Source organism: Rhopilema esculentum, chromosome 13 (assembly GCF_057945365.1).
Source record: "Rhopilema esculentum isolate cy_ngs chromosome 13, ASM5794536v1, whole genome shotgun sequence".
NCBI lineage: Eukaryota > Metazoa > Cnidaria > Scyphozoa > Rhizostomeae > Rhizostomatidae > Rhopilema > Rhopilema esculentum.
In genome coordinates this window covers 905852-933707 of record NC_142827.1, presented here as the reverse complement: position 1 = coordinate 933707, position 27856 = coordinate 905852, and the positions used below count along the sequence as shown (strand labels likewise).

Sequence of the window (27856 nt, the reverse complement as noted above, 5' to 3'; positions counted from 1 at the left end):
AAAAGGGCGTTTGCCCGCATTTGCGAGTGTCTGAAGGGCGTGATCCATAAAAATTTCTGGGGCTCCGCCCAAGACCCCCCCCCCCCCCCCCCACTGCTGCAGCCCTGGGTACGCCACTGAAAACGACTAAACTTTTTACTGAACAAAAGTTGAGTGAAATGTTTAGTCGTTTTGCCATTGCTTTAACTTGGTGGTTCATCGAGCCAGCCTTTGTTCCACTCATTCTATTTCGCCAATGAGGAAGTTTTCAATCCACGAATAATCTCAGTGATCAGCCAACCATGAACGAATTGAATCTTTTGTTGTTAATGAAATGCCGAACACAAAAAAATACCATCCAGAATATTGTTTCCAACATTAATTGCACGAGAGGACTTTCACATATTGCGTGGGAGTAAGGAATTGGGTTAGTATGGGGAGGGTAAACAGGTGAAGTTGAAGTGAATAGTACCAGACACGGGATAACACTGTCTACTTCACATAGTATTTTCTTGCTTCACGATGGACGAGGAAGACTTTACACAAACAGTGGGTCATGATTTCAGAGAAACTCTGGAAAAATTTCGAGTTGAAATTGTACAAACATTGGACTTAGAACGGCATTTCATTTTTGCTTACTTGCGTAGCAATTCTGTCTTCGACGAGGAAGACTGTGATATCATATTGAGCTCTGGACCGGGAAGGAAGCAGAAAGTTGCAAAGTTTCTAGATGTTTTGGCTTGCAAAGGACAAGAGGGTTTCGATCACTTCAAAGCTTCTTTGGCAGTCGAGCATCCGAATCTTTACGAAAAGATCACTGGGAAACGCCCAGAAAAACGTAAGTTCATTCTTGCATCCCTTCTCCCTTTGCGTTATAGACTAGTTACAGACTTTAGTGTTGCTCTGTAATTGTACACACACAATACAATGCCATCCATAACTTGAAAGAACGTGGCTATGAGAATATGTTTTCTTGCATTTGCCTTGATTGGAGTTACTATGATTCTAAACAATATCCCTCTTGTCTTTCACAAAGATAAAACGTAACTTTATCCAAAACTATTTTGTCATATTTGAGCGTGAAATTCCAATGCAAGGCAAATGTTACAAATGAGGTCAGCCAAGAAGTAGCAGTGAAACCTATACGTGGTTTTGACAAGATTATAAATTCAAAGCCTCAATATTCAGAGGGGCGTTTATTGATGTTTGACCTGACTCTAGTCTAGTAGATGCCATAGATGAGGAATATCAATTAAAAGCTGTCTCCCTTTAAAATTCAGATAAAACGGATAGGACGTGTCTTTATTGGAGCATTTTTCGGCCAACCTATTCATAGCATGCCCCCCCTTCTCTTCTCAGTGGAGTGGTGGCACCAACCACTAGACTGTTGTAGAGGGGGGGGGGGTGTGGGGAGAGAAGGGTGGGGGACAAATAGATGTCTTGCAGCCCATTTACCACAGGGAACGCAAATTTTACCAAAAGGGGACTCCTACGAACTAAGCAGATTCAAAAGCATAAAATCATATTTCAAATAGTACGTTTTCAAAATATTACCCCTCTCCCAACAATTTTTCCTCCAATATGTCCCCTACCCTTCTCCGTGGCGATGCTATTGCCTCCCTCTTTTCAGAAATAAAAGCTTCATAATGGTATGATCAATTATGGCTTCAAGTGCCAAATACGGTACAATCATGCATTAAAGCGATTCAGTATCACGTTGAGGCATTTGAATTCGTTGAAATAGAGGCATGTCCGGTGCCTCTATTTCAACTAAACTCTTTGATTTTATCTTAGTGCGATAGCTAAAGCGACTACATTTGAACATAGTCTTGAACTGTTCGTGGCCACATTTGAATTCCATATGGTTTACGCTTAGTCATCATTAACATTTGAATTTCTTACTTCTACCAATGCTGTGATATTTTGATTTTCTTTGTAGGTCTGAATCCTGTCGAGTCTTTGCACAAGTTCGGAAACAGCCTTTGGAGCGGAGGTAAAAGGCTTTTGTCCTACCAAAGTAACCAACCTCCTGTTTTCGTGGCATAATAAATAGAGGGGGAATTCTTAAAGCCGGCTTTTTGCAAAACTGGGAGAATATTTTTTTCAAGAAACTAGAAATTACTTTCAGAATTATGTCTGTAAAATGTTTCAATTAAAGAACGAAATATGCAAAAATCCTTTCTCAGATTTAATTAATAGGGTAATAGAAAACTATCCCTGCGCGGGGCCGTTTCGGTTCTAGCTACCCTGCAATTGCGATGCCACATCAGCCCCTTGTAGATTCGTGTCAAATGTCCTCTCTGTCCCATGGTCTGGTATCGCTGTTTGCGCCGCTTGTTTGTCGTTTGCAGTGATGGGTCTCTCACCAGTGCATTTGTGACTAGCCTGGCATTTCTGTCGCATTCAGCCTTGCATGGTACCAAGCTAGCAAAGCAAGGATCCTCACGTAGAAAAACACTGTTTTCAAATTGGGTTTCCTGCTAGGAAAAGTGAATCTCCAAATTGTCTCTAGTTGATAAAATTTTCGATACAGACGTATTCTGTTTTATGTTTTTGTTTTCAAAACCTTAGCTCGATGAAGGGAAACTTTCATTCAAAGTATCATGTATTTGTATTGTATAAGGGGTTTTTTACATCGAGAAAATTATAAATGTTATGTCTCAAGAAAACAACCGCAGCAACAACCACAATGACAACAACAACAACAACTAACAACTAAAACAAACAACCACTCACAACAACAATGAAGATTTTGATATAAGTTAATGAAATACATGTGAAAACATGTATCTAGGATGCATGCAACAGAACCGGTATCTCTTAAAGCCGAAAACCCACTCCGGAAAATGATCCGCGGATCGGATAGATTTTGTGTTGCGCACGCGCTTTGGATGCAAAACTTGTTACATGACTGATCCGCGACGGATTCAACTTTTTTTGTACCGTTCCGGTACAGTAGTTTTCTTTTCATCAAGAAATGTCAACGTGCATGCCAATCTGAAACTATCCGTGGATCGAACGGAACTGATCAGAACAACACGATCTGATTCGATCCGCGGAGCTTTTTCAAGAGTGGGTTTTCGGCTTAACAGTCAAACCACCTGCCCGCAGACAAACTGGCTCCGAATTTTATTTCAGGAACGTTGACATCATCTGGGAAAATAGACTCTCATTTTATTGGCACATCGCATCTCTTAATTGCGGGTAGTTTTGGCCACTAAATCAACAGTTAAAACCAGAATCCGCAAACGTTCTATTTTATAATTTTGTTGACATTCAGTTATAGGCGACATTAAAAGCTCACAGTAGATCGAAACATCTTGAGAAAGGCACTGACCTGAATACATTTAGTAAATAAATTGGCTCTTTCCAAATAAACACGTTGATCGACAACAACATAAAGCGTCAAATAACAATCAAATACAATGAAAAATGAATTTATTTGCCTAATGCGAAAGCAGATATAAATGAAGTATATGAACTAACATTTTGGTTTGACAGAAAGAGGTTTGCCAGGAGACAGTACAAAAGCACAATTTGTGGCTGTTTTTTCCAAGGAGGCTAAAAGGGGCAGGAAGATTAGCATTGGAAGCGGGGACAGCGGAGTTAGCATGTGCCACTTATACATTTGATGTATCACTGTTTCACTTAATGTAAAGGGGCACCAATGTAAATTGGAAAATAGAGGGACCAAGGGCAAATTTTAAACAAAACATAAGATATACGTAAAAGATCTATTGTTTGCAAAAAAGTGGGGTCACCAAAGTGGTTTCATTATTCCCAACGCTGGTTAGCATAAAAATCCAAAGCCTTACATCTTTCTTACCAATAGCTTCAAACTTTTGCCATTAGTTGTGTGCTAAGCTAATTTCTAGTGATATCTTGTTCATTTCATTTCATTTCATTTTATAATATTTATACAGGTTAAAACCTGACCTGTTTAAAAGATTAAAATAAGAGCTAATAACTATGTTATAATACTAGTAACAAAAGAAGTTCGAAGATTCTATATACAACAAAACGACGACAATAAATGCTAAATTGAAGAACGTTTAACAGTGATTTAGGCTGATCTGAGACAGACTTGAGCAAACAATAGATTGCTTTCTCTCATCGCTTTTCGTGAACAACAGACTCACTGTGGCGCGCATATTTCTGTGATTGCGGTAGGTGGAGGTTCAAGGTCACGTCAACAGTTTCAGGCAGTCTGTCTCTGCTCTGCACAAGCGTAAAATCAAAAGCGCTTTGCCTGGAATTTTCTGTGGATCTTTTCTTCATCAGTTCTTTCTAGAAGTACCTCAAATGGTGTACTGAAGTCTTTGCACAAAATGTTCTTTTCTGAGCAAAATCTTGCACGTGGATGAATTTTTTTCCCGCGGAGCAATCAGAATTAAATAATGTGTTATTGAGGATCCTACCCGTATTTGGTTAGGATAATCCAATTTCCACCTACAAATTACAAATTTTTACAAATTAATCACTTATATAGCGCAGTTTTTTAAGAGGGTACCATTTGAGAAACCAGCACCCCACAATATCTTCAAATGGTATTAACGATTCATAGAAATGCTTCAATATCACTGCAGTGTTTTACATCATGGAATGTCATTCAGCAGCCGAGGTCCAATCACATCGATTTAACTTTTGGCTAATGATTCTCTTATTACTTGAATTTCAAGAATATCAAATATATCGAGTTCCATGTACATATTGTTTGATCTAAATATTCTCGCACTTTTACTTAGCTCAGTGTGTCTTTAAAGACTCATTGCTAACAATGAGCCTTTGCGAGCCTGACAAATTTTCCTGGTGACGACCCAAACAATGGCAGTAAACTTCTACAGATTAACCAGAATTGATTTCAGACTGTCTGAAAATCCATTATGGGATGCTTGCGTAGCGCAATGGCTCATTGTTAGCAATGAGTCTTTAAGGTATTGATGAGCTTTGTTTTCAGTGCTTTACAGTGCAGAATATGTTCAGTGCAGAGATGTCTTGTGCCACATTCATTGGCCTTCCTTCCGAGTAAAATTCCGGCATCTTACACTTGCACATTTTGCAATGTACTGGTCTCATGCTTTGGCAGGCCTACTGAAAATGCATTTGAATAATCTTGGTGGGACATTAATATGCCCACAGCTTTCTTTCTGCAGCTTTCATATGTTAATTCTTTTCTAGCTTGATAATTCTCTTCAGTGGACTTGTGAACTTGGAGTCAATAACATTCCCATTATCTTTATCCGTAAGGAGATGGTTTTGTCGTTGAACTTGAGGACGACTCTCGGTTCTCCCCGGGAGCCCTAAACACAGAGCTAATATCATGTGGTTATCTCTGGACCAGTAAGGGTGCTAATCAAGTATTCCTCGAGGTTTAGTGCTACAGCGTCAATATTTAATGGACTCATCGTTGTAATGGAGTTGCCTAAATTGGAAATGTCTTAATGGGTCTGTCTAAATTGGAAGTGTCTACGATGTAGCAAGAAGTTAACAAATACATTATGTCTTTTTCTTTGTCGTTGTACTGGTTACTAGCTTCAATATCGTTTTCAAATGTGAAGATTGAAGTTTCGTCTGCAAAATTTCAAACTTCAGATTCTTCAGCTGCATGAAATAGATCATTTACTGAAGGTACTAAAAAAATTGGAACACCAGATTTGATCTCTAGCATTCGCTGAACTCAATCAAACATCAAGCAGTCTCATCTGTTCGTAAGGTATCTATGAATAAACAGCACGGTATTTACAATGACCGAAACATGTGCCTTCGTAAGGTGCATGAGTCTTATCCCAACAATATCCATTTCAGCCAGGGCTTTGCAACACATTGTTGTGGATCTGAATGAGACGTATCACGTTTTGGTCCGAAGTTCTTTTTAAGAAAAGAATGAAGAGAAGATACAGGGATTTGAGAGATCTTAGAAATACAAATGCTTTCATTTAAAATCATTTCAGAGACCAAATACTGCAGTTACTAACCATTAAACTTGCGCTTAAGTCCACCGAATGTCCACCCAATGTCCACCGATTCAGTTAATCCTGAAAGAATTGTGATCTGAATTTTAAATGTGGAACTGATATTAAGCTGTTGAATTTACTATGCCATCGCCATCTGTACAGACGATAAACTGAATCAGTTGTACAGCATCTTTTCTTTTCGCTGAAAATCTTTTTTATCTTGCTAATTTTTTTTCTTGTAGGACTAGCGGGGAAAGATTTGATTGATTTCGATCGACAATACTTGGCAACGCAGTTGGAAAAAACAGCCGGCGATCTGAAAATGCTATCCCATGTTCACAGCAAAACTGTTCATGAGAAGAACGCTTTGGAAAGGAAGGTCCTTGAAACTTCTTCAAATCTCGAAGATCAGCAACAAGAGGTTCAAGAGCTGCGAGAGCAACTGAAGAATTCGCGGGGTCAGTCGTTAAAAAATCCCGGTAATGCTGCAGGCAATTCTTTCACCGTGCAGCGATATATACAGGAGCTGATGGCAGAAAATGCAGACAAAAGTAATAGAATAATATCATTGCAGCAGAGCTTACTTGATGCTGTCGAGAATGCCGAAAGAGACAGGGTCTCCTTTGTGGATTTGCAGCGAAGACACGAAGAGATTCTTCAGCAGTTACGCGACGTTACGATAAATTACGATTGGGAGCGGCGAAACTCAATAAGAATGAGCGAAAGGATGCGAAAGCAAAGCAACCAAATCAAAATCGGCGAAGACCTGCGCCGTGAGATTTTTGATCTGAAGCTGAAGCTTTCCGAAATGCAGGATCAGAGGGATGAAGCAAAAGACGAGTTAAGAGAATTTCGTAACGTTACCGAAGCATTAAGTGCTAAATTCGACAGCGTTCGTCAAGAGAAAGAAAAAGCAATCGAGTTTCGAGAAGAATGCTCCAGCACAATGGCAGAATTACAGGCAGAAAGCCAGTACTTGCAAGCAAAACTACAGGAGGCCTACTTGGACCTAAATAACATGAAAAGACAAAACATGAGACTGACACAAGAGTCACGAACTCATAAAGAGCAACGCGATGTTTTGCTGCAGGAAAGAGAGATTGCAATTAATGAGCGGAATGCGTCCATGAAGGATCTCGAAGAAGCTTTACGACTTAACCAGGAATTGCGTAAATCACGTGACGACTCCGTTGAAGCGCATATAAAAATCAACAAGATGTTACAGGATGACTACAACAAGCTGCACGAAGAGATGGATGTGGTGCGGCACGAAGTGCGACTTATAACAGAGGAAAACGAACGGTTGAGGCTTAAAGTGAGACAATGTGAAAATGCCAGAAACATGGCCCCCTTGGAAGCTCTTGAGTCGACAGAGGTAATGAGATTTCAGCTTTAAATCTTTCAAATTTTGAAAAGAAATCGGTTAGTCTCTGTTATAGGAAATTTTGCACCAGAATCCCTTCAAAAATTAATAACCTGATTGAATTAATCTTTTCGCTTTGTTCTAAAACTATGAAGGATGTGAAATATCTCCTGCCAAAATAATGCTGGTTCTGTAAGAAATTTGTTTTTACTCTTTTTTCGCAAGTCTAGTTTAGATAACGTTTCCTTTTCGCGCCGTTATAAAACTTTAGCGACAATATTACCTGGAACTGGGGATACATCCAACTCGATTTTCTTCTAAAAGTTATATGCAAAAAAGTCACTTCGAAACGCTTTATTGATATCGCTGCCTTCCCTATATGCTGCATGCCCTATATCGGCGACAGCTTAAATATAAGCAACGTCTTCTGCATACATTAAAAATCCCTTTGATGACGTAAAACTGCAAAAGCTTTGTCGTTTTACGGTCAGTCCTAAGTTTTTGTGAAATCATCCGTTTTTTATTATCATCGTTTTTAATTGAAAAGCCTGCTTTCTTTGACTAATGGACAAGTAATCTTTCGCTTTCTGCAGGACTCCGAAAGCACGGTTGACAAAGACAATGTTTTGCCTCAAACGAAAACCGAACTTGCAGATGAAGCAGCGGAAGAGACCAGCTCGGTCAATGCGTTTAAGCCTTTTCCTTGGAAGAAATCAAGAAGTAACACAGCAGTTTTGAACAGCGCATACAGGAGAATAAACGAACCTAAAGCAGAAGATTTTTCTAAGCACCGAGCCTCTTTGCCCGCAGTCTTGAGCTTACATGGCAACGAGGCTTTATTGTCGGCTGTGGAAAACTCGGACACCAAACAAGCTGCCAGGTTCAATCAAACAGAAGAGGAGCTGGTGCATCTTGAAAGCCAAAAGCCGAAATCCGATATTCTGAAAATTGATGTAAAAGCTGCCAGGGCGTTAAATGGCTCAGAATCTCAAAACAGCTCACTGGAATGCTCAAGCAGAGATTCAGGAAAAAGCATCACGTCAATTGTGCCATTAATTTCAGGGTTAAGCATGAACCTCGCCATGAGCTCTGGATCACAGGAAAGTTTGCTTATAAAAGACAGGCCCAACTCTCCGCCCGCACGACTCCTAAGGTCACCAGAACCAAGGAGCAAACAAATCACAAAATCGTTCTCCCCGAAGGTTTTGTACAAAATTGATCGAAATTCAGCTTTCGACTTCCCGTTCCCGAAAAAGATTTTGAAGGGTAAAGATGGTGATCAGACAGGAAAAAAGCAAGTTGATTCAGCATGCAGTTCTTCAGAAGATCCAAGTAAAAGTCACGGGCAATCCTCTTCTCCAAAAACTGTTTTGAATGGAAATGCATGTGGAAATGGCAGCCTTGAAAAGACGTCGTGTACAACTGAGAAATCTGCTAAGGTTAACCGTTGCGCTACTATCGAGCAGGTTAGTCTTGCAACAGACTTCTTGGATGTAAATTTACCCAAGAGGAGGCATAGTAGTGCGGACCTTGTCAGCCTATCGAAAGAGGAAGGTCGGGCCTCTGATGTTTAGCGGTATTTCACTCGTTGTTCATGTTGTCATAAAGGACAGTAGCTACTGCTTTTGAGAATATATGATCTATAAATGTTCGTAAAAATCTTTATATAAGCCTCAAATAAATAGCTATCCGGTGTATTCATTTTAAAATTTTACTACCCTGGGTACAATTGCCATCTAAATTCGAGCACGGATGAGGGGCGACGAAGGTAAACTTTTCTTTCCTTTCTCTGCACCTATCTTTCATTTCCTCGCTCAAATTTTGTGGCTCTGGTGCCCAGGATACAATTTTACGTTTGTCAAATTCATACTGTCTACATCCCAATGCCATTTGAACTACGTGCTACAGGGTTAAAAAACCTAACAGTTAAGCTCCAGAAACTCTTACGCATTTTAATGTACGCTTGCCTTTTCCAAAAAGCCCTTTCCTTTGTCTTGCAAAGGATTGTGTGTTGCCATTCAAGTGACATTCTTCAAATAAGTGATGAATTCATTCGATGCAAATGCCGGAAACCCTCAATTTTGACAACACCCTTTTCGAGTAACCATCTGAATTTTTACCTACGTCGAACATTTATACCTAATTTATTCGAATGCAATTAGATAACCATTTATGTTACTGTATTGCAGCTGATACGTGTAATTTAGACAGTATAGTTACAAACATCAGAATTGTGAATCAGTTCTCTGGCTTTCCTGTATAACAAACCTGTGGATATCAAGCAACACACACAGTACATCGTACAGTATTTCATAACCTTCTTTTATTCGTAACTGCGAGATTTGCATCACTCTACATCTGCTTAGGGCCAACTTCAATTGGATTGCAGTTACTAGTTTCACGAATTGAGAAAAGAGGTGAATATTTGGAATTATCTTTTGCTAAAGAAACTAATTAGGATTTTTCGCGTTTTAGTGAGACTATGGTGAAATTCAAGGAATACGCGTGAAAAACAATTTTTTCACTCTTGCAAATAGCCAACGACATTTCAAAACCAAAAGGTTTTAAAGAGATTTTCTGATAAAACAATAGGATCTCTCTACCAAAGATGTATGAGATTTCATAGAGTTATTTGCCCTTCGAACAAAACAACGAAAACAATATTAAAATTCGTTAAAAACAATCATCTGTCATCAAAGTTTCCCAGGGGGTCAAGAACAAAGTTCTCTTGATTTTTCATGGGAATAAACTTTCACGAAAGTCGCATTTCAGAATGTTTCGATGATCAACCCCTTGCGATTTTAAGCCGAAATCGCAAAAATGCGAAAACGCAAAACAGGGCTGTTACTTAATTCAATGTACTCAGTGGTAACGTTTTGAACATTGCATCTTTTGCTAATTCTTTATATAAGATTTGACATAGTCCACAAAGCATGGCCAAGACCACCCAACAGAGACTGCCTGTGGGTATTTGGTGGGTTTATGTGCACTATGGTTTTTGTCATGATTGAAATCCTAATTCTACAGTATCAAACTAGAAAACAGGGTGCGCATGTCCAGGAAACTTTTTATAAGAAACCAGGATTTGTATAAAGGAACTGAAATCTTGATCCAGTTACAAAGAAAGACAATTTTTAAAATTATACCTTCTAGAAGGGCTAAAAAGCATAGTTAAAGAAACTAAAACTAAAACCCCCAAACTAAAAGTTAAGAAAATACTTTACCGTTTAGGATAGACAAGCCGACAGTAGACCTTTCCCCTAATTACGTCATGGCGCAATGCATTCTGGTACTTGTAGTTAAACCCGCGAACATTTGTTTATGTTTTGTACGGCGATCAGATGAAGTTCTGTTATCATCCAACGCTCTTTGTTCAAATAATCAAGCAAATCATGGAAAATACGGCAGAATTTAACACCCTGTTCAGTGATGTTCAGTGGTGTTCAGTGGTGTTCAGTGATGTTCAGTGATGTTCAGTGATGTTCAGTGATGTTCTTTCTTTCTTTCTTTCTTTCTTTCTTTCTTTCTTTCTTTCTTTCTTTCTTTCTTTCTTTCTTTCTTTCTTTCTTTTTTTTCTTTTCTTTTATCATATTTATACACAGAAACCCTATCAGCTACTAAGTTAAAAAAGAAAAAGTAAAGATTAATTTATATATAATGCTGGTCTTCCTAGGGATCGTGCTTCGGGAAAGGATGCTAATTTTGCAGGAATTCCATTAATTTCTTTTTGAACGTGGTAATCGTGGAGCTCATTCTTATCTGTAATGGAATTTCGTTCCACGTCTGTGCACCACAATAGAAAAAACTCCTTTTGGAGAATTCTATGTTTTGCCTTGGGATGTCTAGGTGAAGGCAATTTCTTGTTGAATAGTTAGATATTTGGGATCAAGTGACAAGTCTTCCTTTCAAATTGTCAGGGCAGAGACCATTTATTATTTTGTAGATCATTACTGCCCTGTCAAACTTTATCAAATTTGATACCGAAAGCCAATTGCAGCTCCGCCCGTCCTTTAATCTTGAGCCTTCTATAAGCGTGCGCGCTTTGTTTTGTAAACGCTAAAGATGATCGAGCTTTGTGTTTGACAACTTGCCCCATAGTTCATCACTGTATCTCAAATGGCTCTCGCCTTGTAGACCCGATCCAGTTTCGATTGCGGGAATATGTTCTTTAGTTTCCACAGGGACGAGAGTGTATTTTTTATTGTACCTTTAAGGTTTTTATATTGCTCATTCCATGTCAGGTTTTCGTCGACCGTAATTCCTAGGTATTTTATCTTTTGAGCTCGTTTGATTGGCTCTCCATTTACATTTACTTCTAGTGGGCCAAGGATACGTTTGGTTTGTCGTTTATGACCAATAACCATATATTCTGTTTTATCAGAATTCAAACTAAGCTTATTCTGACGTAACAATTCTGCAATAATGTCGATCTCAGCTTGTAGATCATTACAGAGATCGTAGATATCTTCAGGAGAACAGGCGACACTGGTATTGTCCGCATACATGTTTGAGGTGCATTTTTTGAGGCACTGCTCGAAATCATTGACATACAGGATGAAGAGGAGCGGCCCTAAGCCCGATCCCTGGGGGATACCGCAGTGGACAGTTGTTAAGCTTAATCTATGGCCATTTATTTGACAGTATTGTCTTCTGCCAGTTAAATACGATGTGAACCACCGAAGAGATGTCCCTTCCACTCCGTATTTGGTTAGTTTCGATAGAAGAATCCCGTGGACCACCATATCAAGCGCCTTTTTAAGGTCGAGAAATACGCTTATATTAATCTGAGCTTGTCAATATTAGATAACCATGAATCTGTTATATTTGATAGTGACGTCAGGGTGTTATGCATCTTTAAGAATGCATGTTGACTTTCAGCAAATTTCTTTTGCTCTTCCATGTAAGTCGAGACTTGGTCGTGCTCAAATCTTTCTAGTAACCTCGAGAATACGGATAGCATATGGTCTGAAGTGATTGCCTTAAATTCAAAATTTGGGGTTGTGGATGCATCTTCATCAGCGAAGTATTTTAGTGGTTTATCTGATTCTTTAGTTACGATTTTTCCGCAAGTTTAGGGCCTATCGTTGTGAAGTGGTTATTAAATGCTTCCGCAGTTCCCTTCTGCTTTTGAATTAGTTGACCCTCACATATATGACGGATCTGGGAGTCGTGGAGCACTGACTTTTGTTTAAAATTTTTTAATCGTTTTCCACATCTCCTTGAGGCTATTTGAATTTTCATCTATCAAATTGCAGAAGTAGTTTTCGACAGCTCTTCGGAGTTCACTGGTCACCCTGTTTCTTAAAGGCATTTGACACAGGTAAAAGTGGCTTACAGCCACTCGACCACGAGCGGTTGACCAATCAAATTGCACACAGAGAAAAACACGTGAACAGTTTCCGTCTTTCTGCAAATCGGTGAAATTCTAGAGCAGCGCGCAGTGGTTTCACGTGGGCGGTTTTCAATACCTTTCTTGTGCGCGTGCTCTGATCACTTTGGCCTTAATTATTTTTGGATTCGCTGTACTTATGCATGTCAAATGCCTTCAAGCGCTTATACTGAGGCCATAGAGATCGATCTTTTTCAGCACGTTTCATAGTCCGGCCTCTCTCATGCATAACATTTCTGATACGGGGAGTTGTCCAGGGTGAGGGTGCATGTCTCAATGTATTTTTTCGTATTTCAAGAGGTACATGCATATCTAAGATCGAGTGGAAAACTTCGCAAAACTTGTTTGCCATGATATTAGGGTCATCACAGGCGGTGGATATAGCCATTTCCCAATCGATACGATGCAGGTCGAGAGGAATGTTCAGTGATGCTGAGTGTTGTTTAGCGACGTTGAGTGGAGTTTGAAAAAATGGTCAGCCGCTCGACTCAACGTGATGTTGTTTAAAGATGTTGGGAGCGTTTTAACAATGTTCAGTCGATGCAAGCGCACTTGATTTGGATTTAGCGCGCCAAAGAAATAAATAAGCTTCAACTTGTCAAGAGCTCAGATCATACCAAGAGGTTGAGAGAAGTTAACGTACCAAGAAGTTGAGAGAAGTTAACGCTTCGAAACAATTTGCAGTTAAAGCGAATCGGATTAGAAGCTGCGAGATAGAGAGCAGCCTTCCGTTGGACCTAAATGCCGGTTCCCATTTCAGCGAATTCTTCAGCGCTTTCGCCGAGCGTGTTTCCGTTCAGAGGGAAGCTGTGTTTCGCTGTTTTGTGTTTCGCGAATTCGATGAAGAATTCTCTCAAGTGGTAACCGTCCCTAAATCCTGACCCTTGGAAATTATCAGGCAGCTACTGTTAAAGGAAAAGAGTGTCCGAAGCTCATCTTCCCCAGTACCTAAATAACGGATTGCCTTGTCTTGGATCTCTGAAAGTCCGAAGTTCACCCACATTCAACATCATGAGCGATGTTCAGTGAAATGTTGGGAAGCCTAATCTTATCTTTGAGCTTTTATTTTTAACTAATGACAGAAGTGTTGTCGATTTTTGAAAAGAAAACAGAGTTCCTGTAGTGAAAGGATCGTGAACATTGGCATTTCAAAGGTTGAACAGTTTTTGCGGTGAGGAAGCGCATTTTGCACAGCAATAACTTTTGAAGGCTTGTTTCCGCATGTTTCCGCTTGTTTACGCAACCTACAAAACGCTTACGCTTCCTTGATGCTGATCAAAACCACCTTTTGACGGGAAAAATGACGTTTCATTAAATCAAACATCATCGACATGGGCTTATCAAACTGAATAGCAATCAATGTTTGGTTAACGTTGTTTTTCCCTTTAATCAATGATTTGGTAATCATTCATTTTTATCTTCAGTATCTGAGCAAAATAGATACGTAGTATTATAAGGGTAACTTTAATAATGATCCGATAATGGGACGAGCCTGTTATTTTGAATCGGATCATCTCTTGGCTACTCGTATAGAACAGGTGGAATCAAGAAGAACATGTTCATGCTGAGTCCATCATGGTTTCATTAATCTTAGATGAGCTCATTTTAATAAATTCATGTTTGGCTAATAACCATTTCATAGGAACAGATTATCTACCGATGTAGCAGATCGAAATTTCCGCAATTTGCCTTTGAACATGTAACAGAAACGTGCACTACAATATAGAGCTCTTTATCAAGCAAAACATATGTTCCATTTTGACTTATTGAAGGTACTGAACAGCAGCAAACAACAGTTTATTCATTGAAAGACATGTTCAATGCTTGCCAAAAGTCTTGGAACACGAGATTTCCAAGGTCAAAATCAATCATCCCCCTCTCCCCTACAGAACAATGTTGGTTTACTATCAAACGGGCTAGGATTTTAGGAAGCCCTTTCTTTTGCGCTTCCTTTATGATATTTCTCTAAATTATCAACATTGTTTTAGGGGGAAGGGGGCGGAAGTAATAATTTTTCCTTCATGAAAGGAATGAAAGATATCAAATGCAGTGTGAATTGCTGGGTGTTCCAAGTACTTTTGGCAGGCATTGTTCATCTAAAGAAGTAAGAAGCTTGGCACATTTGCAAAGCGAATTTTCGATGTGCATGTCTATTTATGATTGCACAAACTTAAGACACATTTGACATTGTAAAAGACAGTAGATTCATGCCAAATCTCAACACTTATACAAATTATCAAATCTCTATAATGGCAAAGTTGCAAAATAAAATTCCAGGTTGAAATTATAGTTAACTGCCACGCCTCTCTGATATAACAATACTGATGCATTGATGTTAATAACTGTTTGCATACCAAGAGCTGTGACCCAACAACAGACAGACATAGCATTGCTTGATCTACCTTCTTTGCATACCCATGGGAGGCAGTGAACCAGGAGCACCTCCAGATGCACCAGGACCGAGGAGAATCTGAAAAAATATGACAAAAATCTTCCTAGAAAAATGCTACTTTAAAATGCTACTGGAAAGCAATTTCTATATTAAATTTGGATTTGCAAAATGAACCTCTGTTTACCTATTCGCTATTAAAGGGAAAAATCACAAAAAGATTTTTTCATTCTCAAATAAAACTTCTTTAAACTTTAGGAAAAGATAACAAGTAACAAAGAAAGACCTTGCTGATAGCTTAATAGTCATTAACCACACATAATAAAATATAATGCTAGTTTCTGTTTACAAGTTATATGTTGCAATATGCAAGGCAATCTGACTATGAATGGATTTGAAAAAAGGCAAACATTTTGAAACAAACTTAAGCTTTTTATCTGACACTCATCAGAGTAAAAAATGTCAAAGTAATGATAAAACATTTGAAGCTAGAAAGTGGATCCAAATTATCCCAGGTGCGGTTCCAAAAATAAATCAGAAACCCAAACACATGAATGTTTAGGTTGGTGCCCTTTGCCTAAAGAACATAAAACCAAAGGAGAGTAAGAGTAAAAACAAATCATGTCACAGCCCTTTCTTGATATTTTACTACACAAAATTTATTACAAATCGTGTTGTGTTGAAAAGCTGTTTAAATCATACACAATACACCTTTCCAAAAGAGTAATTCCAAGGCAAAAAAGACAATCTCTTTAAGAGTAAGAAAATCCTTAGTGAAAACAGTCACCCTTGATAGATATGTATAATGGAGATGACCCAGGAAAATACATAAGTTATACACACAAACATGATACATAGCATAATACAATTCTGTTCAAGGGGTAAGAAGTCATTATGCATTGTAAAAGCAGAAAAGAAAATAAGTCTGAAATTAGTTGGCCAGGAAGAGAAAAACAATATGGCTACCTTTTATATAAAGTGGAGAGTTCGCTTAAAACTTTGTAATACCAATTTTTAAATTTGGTTTTTCTCATTAGGAACTTGTCACTGAGGCTGGCGAAATGACACATTGCATGTTCCATGCACAGCATTTGAAGCATGGCATAGTGTCTTCATTTCAAAACATATTAAACCTTATTTGCTTTGACTTGCAATTTAACAGCCATTGTAGCAACCTTTAAGGAAAGTCTAAACCAATGCTTTGTCTTACCATCTTATTACAATATTAGTTTACCTGTCTTTGTTGCATAAGTTGTGCCTCTTCTGTTTGCACTCTCTCTACTTCAAAAACAACAGGTAATGCTAATATTACTACGGATGTTCCAAGTATCCACAAGGCAGAGCGTGTAAAATGGTACGCAGCACCAGCTCCTTTCAAAGATGTACCATAGACAGTGCTTGCAGCATTTCTTACACCATCAGGAAACATTTCGGACAATGCCATAAATCTTTCTGCAAGTGTTTCATCTTCAATCTCATCTTCTTCTTCAAAATGCTAAGAGCAACCAATAAATATGTTACTGACAGGAACAATGCTTTTAAGGTGACAAACTAATTCAATTAAAATTCGCCGAAAATTGCTAGAAAAGAGAACCTCAATTAATCGTTATACTGCTATTTGTTATATTTGTTATTATTCATCTATTTGTTAAAACAAAGGTGTATCCACATCAAAATTTGAAATCATACATCTATTAAACAAAGGGGATCTTAAACCATGTGATAAAGCAGTATGCTAAAGGAGCAATCAAGATGCGAGAGAAGTCACAATGAATGGTAAACAACTTAAACCAGTCTGCGGAGTGTGGCAGTTCTCGACAAGATCTTGTGTGCAATAACAAATATAAATGTGTGCAAGAGTGCTGACAAAGTGTGCAATGTGTGCACACTGTTCAGTTTTGATTCATTGTGCGCAGCAAGCTTCTAATGGCAAAGTGTTTGTCAATTTGTCTCACAATGTGTGCATAGCAATTATTTCCTGCAACAGCATTTTCAAGCATTCCACAAAATTATGACTTTAGATTAGAATTCAGCATGGGGTCAATCATATATTTTTTATGATTAGACTTCAATTATTTCGATCCCTCCCTTGTACTTAGCCAAACTTCTAGGTGGGGGTGTGGGGTTGAAATGTAACCCCCCCCCAAAAAAAAAGTTCATTCAGTCAGTTGGTTTTAATATAATTCAGTCCACAGAATGATCTCTACAGAGTAAATTCTTGACCCTATAACCATGATTGAGCACAAGTCAGATACTACAGTTTCCCAAATAATCTTACTTTCTTTGATTCAGACCTTTTCATGTCCGTTGATAGTGACAGGCAAGACCTATTCTTACCATCCCTCACTTAGGAAATTGACAATAAACCTAAGACTGTAGTTTCTTAGAGAATTGGAATATGCTAGTCAGTAGACTTTAATTCTGGACATCAATGGCTTTAGGGCAAGCATAGCTCTTTTCAAAATATTAAAAACAAATACTGAGGTATGAGATGCCTCCAGGGCCATTCTGCAGTAATCTATAGGGTGTGACCCTTAAAAATTTCCCTGGAGGAGTACCCCCAGATCCCCCTTCTTCTAGCCTCACAAAGTTTTGAGATTTCATTGAGCAACCCTGAAAAGCTGTGCTTCATATTTCATTCAATGTATTTGCATGCCAGAGCTTCTCAAACCAGGAGGAGAGTATCATCTAAAGAAACTCAATCTGCTCACAAAATGCACATAGCAAATGGTACATGTTCTCTAATTTAGTTATAGACAGCAACTTTTTCAACTTGTGACAATCAGATGGTTCTAATGCTCACCAACACAAGTTAAAGTTATTTTATGAATACTAAAATCCCATTTATCAGCATTTCAAAATTTCAAAGAAAACGTTGTTTAGCAACATTTTAAAACAGGTGATCCTTTAAAATTTTCCAGTACCCAAAAAAATTGTGTGCAGCCCTATATTTATCATTTTTCATCTATTGCTACAGGGGCAGATCCAGACAGTTCCGGATTTTGCAGTTGCAACTGTTACATTTATGTTACATCCACAGATAAATCTTGATAATCAAGTTCCATATTTCTGGAACTTGTAATCTTTTATATGGGTGAAAGTTTCAGGAATGACAGTTTAATTCTCCAATAGCAACATCACATGCAAGGGCAGAGAACAGAGCACATGCATTTGTTATAATGCCTTTCACAAGGTGTTCAACACCTGTTCACTGTTTTTTTCATTCCAGGCTATTTGCATCCATGTTGCTAATGCTACTGTTCAGGAAAGATAGCTTTTTTGATGCATATTCAAATTCTAATGATGAAAGTTGACCGCCCACAGAAAAAAGCACATGCATTTGTGTTAATGTCTTATTCAAAGTGATCAACAACTATTCACTGTTTTTTCACTTCAGGCCACGTCACCAACCTATAATAATGATTTAATATTTTGCTTATGCTGCTGTTCAGAAATGATATCTCTGTTTTTAGCTGTTAATGTTGTTAAACTTTTGAACCTTTTTCGTTGGCAAATCTCTATTTTTTTCTGGATCCACCCCTGTGCTGAGCTGCTATTCTATCTTTTTTATTTTCATGGTGTATCTTGCAAAATCGTTGACGACGTTCATTGAGCATGAAATTATTTGAGAGCACTTCTGAATCTATGATTCAGATTCTAAAGAATCAAAAATTAATATAAAAAAATTAATCACTTTCATCACTAAAAATCAAATTAATCACACACAAAATTGATTTAATCACAAATCAATCACTAGTGATTATTTATCTCATACACCATTTTTAAGAGTAATTTGCCCCTCGACATAGACACTACGCCACTGCCAGTCTGCAGAGTGTGGCATGTGCACACACAAGATTGTTTCAGAGGCTTCCACACAAATGCACACAAAAACATAGGGCTGCACACACATTTTTCTAGGTGCTGGAAATTTTTAAGGACCATCCTTTATGAAACATTGCTTTCCTATCTTGGTCTAAACAACAATTTCTTTGAAATTTTGAAATGCTGATAAATTGGGATTTTAGTATTCATAGTATTCATAAAATCCCAATTTATCAGCATTTCAAAATTTCAAAGAAATTGTTGTTTAGACCAAGATAGGAAAGCAATGTTTCATAAAGGATGGTCCTTAAAAATTTCCAGCACCTAGAAAAATGTGTGTGCAGCCCTATGTTTTTGTGTGCATTTGTGTGGAAGCCTCTGAAACAATCTTGTGTGTGCACATGCCACACTCTGCAGACTGGCAGTGGCGTAGTGTCTATGTCGAGGGGCAAATTACTCTTAAAAATGCTGTATGAGATAAATAATCACTAGTGATTGATTTGTGATTAAATCAATTTTGTGTGTGATTAATTTGATTTTTAGTGATGAAAGTGATTAATTTTTTTATATTAATTTTTGATTCTTTAGAATCTGAATCATAGATTCAGAAGTGCTCTCAAATAATTTCATGCTCAATGAACGTCGTCAACGATTTTGCAAGATACACCATGAAAATAAAAAAGATAGAATAGCAGCTCAGCACAGGGGTGGATCCAGAAAAAAATAGAGATTTGCCAACGAAAAAGGTTCAAAAGTTTAACAACATTAACAGCTAAAAACAGAGATATCATTTCTGAACAGCAGCATAAGCAAAATATTAAATCATTATTATAGGTTGGTGACGTGGCCTGAAGTGAAAAAACAGTGAATAGTTGTTGATCACTTTGAATAAGACATTAACACAAATGCATGTGCTTTTTTCTGTGGGCGGTCAACTTTCATCATTAGAATTTGAATATGCATCAAAAAAGCTATCTTTCCTGAACAGTAGCATTAGCAACATGGATGCAAATAGCCTGGAATGAAAAAAACAGTGAACAGGTGTTGAACACCTTGTGAAAGGCATTATAACAAATGCATGTGCTCTGTTCTCTGCCCTTGCATGTGATGTTGCTATTGGAGAATTAAACTGTCATTCCTGAAACTTTCACCCATATAAAAGATTACAAGTTCCAGAAATATGGAACTTGATTATCAAGATTTATCTGTGGATGTAACATAAATGTAACAGTTGCAACTGCAAAATCCGGAACTGTCTGGATCTGCCCCTGTAGCAATAGATGAAAAATGATAAGTATAGGGCTGCACACAATTTTTTTGGGTACTGGAAAATTTTAAAGGATCACCTGTTTTAAAATGTTGCTAAACAACGTTTTCTTTGAAATTTTGAAATGCTGATAAATGGGATTTTAGTATTCATAAAATAACTTTAACTTGTGTTGGTGAGCATTAGAACCATCTGATTGTCACAAGTTGAAAAAGTTGCTGTCTATAACTAAATTAGAGAACATGTACCATTTGATATGTGCATTTTGTGAGCAGATTGAGTTTCTTTAGATGATACTCTCCTCCTGGTTTGAGAAGCTCTAGCATGCAAATGCATTGAATGAAATATGAGGCACAGCTTTTCAGGTTTGCTCAATCCACTCTAAAAGATTTGTACAGTTAAAAGAAGGGGGGTCTGGGGGTACTCGCCTAGGAAAGTTTTTAAGGGCCACACCTTAAAGATTACCACAGAATGGCCCTGGAGTCATCTCATATCTCAGTATTTTGATTTGATATTTTGAAATGGCCTACACTTGCCCTAAATCCATTGTTGCCCAGAATTAAAAATCTACTGACATACATATTCCAGTTTTCTTAGAAACTACAGCCTTATGTTTATTCTCAATTTTCTAAGCAAGGGCTGGTAAGAAGAGGCCTTGCCAGTTACTAATAAGGGGCATAAAAAGGTCTGAATCAAAGAAAGTAAGATTATGGGAAAACCTTTGTTTTCGTTTTGGCCAAAACGGTGTGGGCCAGAGCAATTATTCATTATTATTACTCTTTAATTACAACGTTGGCACGAAAAAGGTATGAAAAAGGCCAAGCATAGCTAATAAAAGCCAACTATTTATAAAAGCCAGCAATTGGAACGGCTCAAGAATAATGGAAACTGAATGATTGAAAAACTGAGACATTTGAAAACGGAGTAGTGGAAACAAGGATTGGATGTCAAACTTCCGTTTCTAAAAAGAGTTTCTCAAGTGGGTTGACCTATCAGCATCCTGTAATCGCGCTCTTCAAGAGAGATATTTATCACTGGGCAGGTGAATAATCCCTCTCAAAGATAGCCTCGGTGTGTGCCTCACGCCCTATCACGTGGCCCCCCATTATGATCCCTGTTATTCGGGAAACTACAGTCGACAGTAGTAGGATCGTGTCGTCCTGATTGAGTATGTACCTGGAAACGTGATATTTACATTGTTTCAACTATTGTAAAAAATTGGGAGATTGGGGCAAAGCTACGACCAAAAAAGCGCGAAATCATGTGTATACGCCATTTATCAAAGTTCAGAAAACATTTTGCATTTAATTACTCAATCAATGAATGGAAAATTGGATAAGAAAATGTCTCACCTGAAACAACGAAGTAAGTGTCTGCCATTTTGCGAAGGTTGTTGTCGGTACTCTTTTTTCTCATAATTATTTTTTAAAGGGGCAAGCATATTTTAGCTGCTAACCTAGCAATTTTAGGCACATATCATGCATGAGGAGTAAGGATCTTGGCATAAATCGCCCAGTTTTCAATTTGTTTTGCCGTGAAATAAAGCTGACTGACTTGGCCTAAGTTTGCCCTGATTGGGCAAATGAAAACGGCTGTTTTAGTTTGATAGTTGTTTTGCATTAATTGTCAAAAAGAAGCCTGTGAATTTTGAATTGTCAAATATCTTTAAACAAAAATACTCTAAAGCAAATTTGATAAATTTTGAATGCAATTTTCGACTAAAATATTGCACTTTGTCAAAGCTATTAATTTTACCCTTGTTTTGACTCTTGCGAAAGTGACAATCTTGCATGCGCCAGATCCGCGGATAAAAAAATTCAATGAAACATTGGCATGCAAGGATGTTTTCAAGGTGCTTGCAAGTGTTTAATCACTTATTTTATTTTTTATTTTTTATTCGTGTGTGCTAATATTTACATACGGAAAACATACCCAATCAGGGCAACGCCAGAAATTTAGGCCGTCAAGACAACTAAAAAGTATCACAGCTTTTTCAAGAAACTTTGTAAAACCAATTACCTGATCTTTTGAAATATATATCTGAAGAGCCTGAAGGATTTTGTCATTGTCAAGTTTTATGTCCAAGTCTATGCGAAATGGACAAATTTAAATTTGTATCTAAGTATACTCAATCAGAGCGACGTGACCCTAGCTAGCTTGTGCTCAAGCATGATTTTAGGGTCAAGAATTTACTCTCTAGAGATAATTCTTTGGACTGAATTATGTTAAAATCGACTGACTGGGGGAAGTTTTAAGAGGTTACATTTCAATCCCACACTCTTACTTAGAAGTTTGACTAACTACAAGGAGGGGGGTCAAAATAATTGAAATTTAATCAAACAAAATATATGATTGACCCAATTTCGTGGAACGCTTGAAAGCGCTTTTGCAGAAATAATTTCTGTGCACACATAGTGAGACAAATTGACAAATACTTTGCCCATTAGAAACTTGCTGCACACATTGGATCAAAGCTGGACAGTGTACACACAATGCACACTTCGTCAGCACTCTTGCACACATGGCACACATTCATATTTTGCTATTGCAGTGCAGTTCTCGAAAAGTTCTACTGCAGTTCTGGAATACATGATAACCAGACAACAGTAAGATTAAAATAGAATGTCTTTTAAAAGTATCTCAATGAAAAATGAACCACGCATTTAATGTACAGTTTACAAAAAATGGCAAAAGGTTACCTCAGGAGATAAAATTGGAGTATCATCAGCCATTTTCTCGAATTCACTTGCAACCGAGGATGGGCACGAGCTAGCCTCACACTGAGTTTTCTTCTCATGATAAAAATACCTCCCCCGTCTTTTCAGCGCCTGAAATTCATTTTTCAGGAGGGGGGGAGGGGGGGGGGGGGGCAAAACCCACAAAAACAAGCAAATGACAAAATTTACCGACAAAATCGTTGAAAATGTGTCAAGGCCGATTTCCATTTGAAATTTTTTGTGCGCGCGGGCGTAGCGCCCAAATCTGAGCATGCGGAGAGTTGAGACCCTGTCAACTTTCTGGCGCTCACAGCGGACGCAAAATCGAGACCACTTGATTTTAACTACGCATGCTCAGATTTGGGCGCTACGCCCGCGCGCATAAAAAATGTCAAATGGAAATCTTCATACTCAGATATAATTATTCTCTTCAAGTGCCAGAATAGAACAACGTTTAACAACGAGGAATTAAAGTTGGGAAAAGTTGTAAAGAGACCAAAAAAATCTGGAAAAGCAAAAAAAGCAACTAACGTCTTTAAAATGTTCTGTCGGGATTAACTACTTGAACGGAAGCTTATAAGATCTTCGAACACAGTCTTTGCAAATTATTGGAAGGAAGCATTGCTTCCCTGACCCCAGTGTCTACGGACCTGTTATTTCCAAAAGTTTGTCAGGGCAAATCTTGCATGGTTGTCACAACGTCAGCAAATTTTTGAATTAAAGACTAGCATAGTCAGACCATGCCAATGGAATTATGCCAAAATTTTGTCGAAGAAAGCCACCAAAATTTGGCGTAAGTACCGATGTTTTATACCTAAGATCTTTGGCAAGTCATTCATGTTTTATACTGGAGCAAAATATGGATGTATTGGAGCAAAAATTTTGTCAGAGCTGAGGGTGTTGAACCCTTTTGCTGTTTTGATCTATACTCTAAAATCTATTTGGCTAGCATTAAAATTTTGTACCTTCCTAGAAATTGAGCTTTCCCCCCAACCCACACACACATCCAAAATTTCCGTCGCTGTCTCTATTAATTGCTGCTAGATTTCGAATTGGATTACATGGATTACAGACATGGATTACAACTTCGATACAATGCCTTTTGCCTCAGAACCCTTTTACGTCATCCCTTTTCCAGTAGAGTCCAAAGAAGTGTTCATCAGGCATTATCAGGGATCAGGATACAGGGGCTTTAGCTTAAGCCTCCCGATAATTTCCAAAATGTACATAAAGCCATAACGAAAATCGCCCTGCTCTTAGCTTTTAACATGTTTAGCCCCCCTCCCCTAAAAAATATTTTAGCCCCCCTAGTCTGTAATATGCTCTGCGGTCCGTGTTAGGGATGCCGTCCTAAATATAACTGATTATACTTTTGTCGTTTTTTCACGGAAAGGTGCAACTTTAAAGTCTTATAAATTCTAAACTAATTGGAATTTTGCAAATAAGCTACTTGCACATAATAAACTAACTTTGAGGCCCTTTAACTTGAAAGGGAAACATATGATCAATAAAAATGATTCTTTGGTTAAATTGGAAAAAATCGGGCAAAAATAATGAAACTTGGCTCATACAAGCATTGTATTGTATCGTATCGTATCGCATCGTATCGTATCGTATCGTATCGTATCGTATCGTATCGTATCGTATCGTATCGTATCGTATCGTATCGTATCGTATCGTATCGTTTCGTATCGTACTCTATCAGATTGTATTGTATTGTTTAGACTATTTGATGTTAGTTTTTACAATAGTAAAAACACACTTATTAAGACTAACATAAAGCAATTTCAAGGTTTCATAAGACAGATTATTTACTGCAAAACGAGCACGCGCACTTGTTATCAAGGAACCAAGTTTCTATCAAATTCTTGAATTGTCTAGTATTTTGTGCTGTCTTTATTGATTCTGATCTTAAACATTTCGGAAAAGAAGGTGAATTTCAGAAAAATTTTGGATCAGGTTTCTCGATCTATTTCCTAAGCCAAGCTGTTACTCGTTGTACAACTTTGACGATAACCGATTTCTTTGGTTTTATTTCCCATATTCAAATTTATATATGTCTGCTATGGTAAAAACATAGCAATCAAGCCAAAGCTAAAGGCATTTTTAAGAGATTACCAAGCACAGTAACTCACATAATGATAAACTACATTTATTTACACTTTTGCCTAAAATTTTCCTTTAGCTTTGCAGAAAAATGGAGGGAGCATGGCCCCCCCGCCCCCCCTTTTCACCGGCTCTGTGATCTGATGCCAGTCTTGCTTTTGGAATGTTAAGGGGGTTTTTGAGTGGAAAGTTATAACCTGTTGTTTTGGATACAAAATAGTCTTTCATGAAATTAGGATTAAGGTTGTTAAGTGTTTTATAAACTTCGAGCGCCAAAATTCTAACTATCTGGATTTGTATGGTAGTTTCTTTTGAGTTAGCAAGTGAATCCTTGTACGAAGATGAATAGTCCTAATAGGTTAGCCTTAATGCCATTTCGTTAATTTTCTCTTGCTTATCCTGACTTCCTTTACCACATAGCATCCATATCAATTGACAATAATCGAAGAGACATATTATAAATAAATTCGTAGTTATCTTTTTTTCTCTGTCGCCCATAAATCTTACTTATCTTTTTCAAGAATTTTACTGTTCAGCTGCTTTTTTGCAGATCTTATCGATACGAACATCAAAGTTTAAATTTTTCATCGATCTGAACATCAAGCAAAGTAACGCTTTTCTCTATTTTGATTGCAAATTCTTTGTGAATTTCAAATTCACTTGAACATTTATCTTTGCTGCCGATTGTGATTGCTTGAAATTTAGAGGGATTTGCAATCATTTCATTTGATTTAAACCAATCAAGACATTCTTTAGTGTTAAGTTTTGCTAGTCGCAATAGTTCATCAGTATTTGTTGCAGTAACAGATATCGTGTTGTCATCAGCAAAATTACATAGTAACCCTTCACTAAGGCTGTAAAAATGCCGTTGAGGAAAATATTAAAAAATAAGGGTCCAAGTATTGATCCCTATGGCACTCCTTGCACAAGTTTACCCAAGGAGCAGCAATGACTTTTCACTTTGTCTCTCTTCTTTCTATTAGACAGATAGTTTTGTATGAGTAAAAGATAATTTTTTTCTTTACCATAGGCATGTAGTTTTGCTAAAAGTAGGTTTTTTTGGTAGACAGTCAAAGGCTTTTGGAGAGCAGCAATATGTTTGTTCCTTTCAAGTTCTGTTTTTCAGTCTACAATAAGTTTAAAAAGAGCGTGCTGGGAAGAAAAGTGTTTTCTATATGCGCATAAGAATTTTTCTTCAAGAAATGGAGGAAGTTGAAGCTCAAATGCCTTAGAAAGTGTTACGAGCAGACTTATGGGTCTATAAATTTCCTTAATGAAAGAATTTTTTTTCTTATAGACAGGGAAAACTATAGCCTTTTTTGAAAAATTTAGAATTGTACTTTGAATAATGCATTTATTCATGATGTTCAAGAGGGGCTATAAGATGATATCAACTGAGATCTATACGAATTTTGCATTTATCATGTGGTGCCCGTGTGCTTCTTGGTGATTTAGCTTCACAATTATTTGTCTTAGGCTTTCTTTGGTTATCGGTTTGAAGCTTAAGGTTGAGTTACTTGTTAGGAAGTTGTTGGTTGTTTTGTTCTTTAAAGTATCTTATTATTTCAGTTATTGTTGAATAATATGGTTTTATGTAAAAAAATATGGTTTTGATTTTTTCCAAAATGTTTTTTGAATGATCCGACATTTTTGAAGATCGATTGATAAAAAAATTGTCGATTTTTTCAAAATATGTCAGTTCATTTAAAAGATGCTTCAAGAGTTTGAAATGTTCTGCTTATGTCACAAACCAAAAGATCAGAATGGAATAATTCATATCGAAAAGTGATCTTGGTTTGATATTGCAAGCGCATTGCAATTAGAAGCGTTTAAAAGATGTTTTGTCTCCTCCCATTGAGATAGTCGACAAAGTTTAGCTGTGAGTATTAGCGTATTAGCGAAAACGGAGTCACCTAAAAGTGTAAATTGCGCAAGAACAAGCATATGGATGAATGTTCGAATGACATGTTTTGACATTAATATTATATAACAAACATACAATCGCAAAAAATATCAAACGTGTTGTTGGGGTCTTCTAAAGTGTTGTTTTTGAATCAGGAAATAATAAAGAAAGTAAATCATTCCTAAGCGGATTAGGGTCTAGATTTTGTTGTACAACATTAACGGCCTTGTGCTTCAGATAACTTGCCTAGATTTTCAATGAATTGACCTGCACAATTTTCATAGAAAATCTCATAATTTAAGCTTTTCTTACCTGCTAACCAGGTTTGATAATGGCAATTTGACAAAAGCAAAATGATTTACAGTTTTCGCGAATATTGAATGCAATATACTGTGAAAAGTTAACCCAAATTAATATCAAATTCATTAATTTTAGAAATAACAGACCAACACAGAAGCCAAAGCAATCGCAAAGACACGATCACATACTTTTTCATGGAAATATGCGATGGAACTGACAAATCCACAAACGTAGTATAAGATGTAACCTTTTATCTAAATCTGAAAACGAAGAAAAATCTTGAAGGAGGCTGTGCGAGTGTCGCTGTACTTTTTAGAAAATGAATCTCAATTTTTTCATTTTCAAATGCAGCGAAAAACGGCCTCATTGAATCAAGTTTGAAAAATCAAACAAAAATGCACGATACAAGGCAGTAGAAAAATTGTCGATATAAGCTTTTGCTCACGTCACGTCGTGTTGTGAGCAAAAATTAATTGATACAATCCAATAACGACTTTGAACAAGAATGAAATATAAGTACAAAGTTTAGAGCATAACTTGTCATCAGGTGGAAAGAATAGGGCGAGTGACGGTGAAAAAAAGATTAGAAAAATGGAATTCAAAGATTAACTATATGAAACGTGGTAGGAATACGTCGTATAATGTGGTGGAAATATGTGAGGGG

General features: G+C 37.5%; 2 protein-coding genes across 2 annotated transcripts; one reads left to right on the top strand and one right to left on the bottom strand.

The window, feature by feature from the left end:
• The first annotated feature begins 101 nt into the window (after positions 1–101).
• LOC135691714 (uncharacterized) lies at positions 102–9527 on the top strand. Its single transcript, XM_065209667.2, has 4 exons — positions 102–817; positions 1919–1972; positions 6176–7308; positions 7890–9527. Exons 1-4 carry the CDS (start codon positions 502–504, stop codon positions 8868–8870), a joined length of 2484 nt encoding a protein of 827 aa, XP_065065739.1. The 5' UTR covers positions 102–501; the 3' UTR covers positions 8871–9527.
• A 5345-nt stretch (positions 9528–14872) lies between these two features.
• LOC135691715 (mitochondrial import receptor subunit TOM22 homolog) lies at positions 14873–22934 on the bottom strand. The gene is made up of 3 exons (XM_065209669.1): positions 22866–22934; positions 16309–16569; positions 14873–15155 (listed from the first exon to the last, which is right to left on the bottom strand). The coding sequence occupies exons 1-3, from the start codon at positions 22896–22898 to the stop codon at positions 15084–15086; spliced, it is 366 nt and encodes a 121-aa protein (XP_065065741.1). The 5' UTR covers positions 22899–22934; the 3' UTR covers positions 14873–15083.
• Between the last annotated feature and the right edge of the window lie 4922 nt (positions 22935–27856).

What these genes read in the sequence shown, in the direction of transcription:
- LOC135691714 (XM_065209667.2), top strand. Translation starts at nt 502, where the DNA reads ATGGACGAGGAAGACTTTACACAAACAGTGGGTCATGATTTCAGAGAA. An exon ending in TGGGAAACGCCCAGAAAAAC is followed by an intron (nt 818 to 1,918) that starts GTAAGTTCATTC and finishes TTTTCTTTGTAG; the next exon opens with GTCTGAATCCTGTCGAGTCT. An exon ending in AAGCTCTTGAGTCGACAGAG is followed by an intron (nt 7,309 to 7,889) that starts GTAATGAGATTT and finishes CGCTTTCTGCAG; the next exon opens with GACTCCGAAAGCACGGTTGA.
- LOC135691715 (XM_065209669.1), bottom strand. Translation starts at nt 22,898, where the DNA reads ATGGCTGATGATACTCCAATTTTATCTCCTGAG. An exon ending in CTCCAATTTTATCTCCTGAG is followed by an intron (nt 16,570 to 22,865) that starts GTAACCTTTTGC and finishes GGTTGCTCTTAG; the next exon opens with CATTTTGAAGAAGAAGATGA. An exon ending in AACTTATGCAACAAAGACAG is followed by an intron (nt 15,156 to 16,308) that starts GTAAACTAATAT and finishes ATATTTTTTCAG; the next exon opens with ATTCTCCTCGGTCCTGGTGC.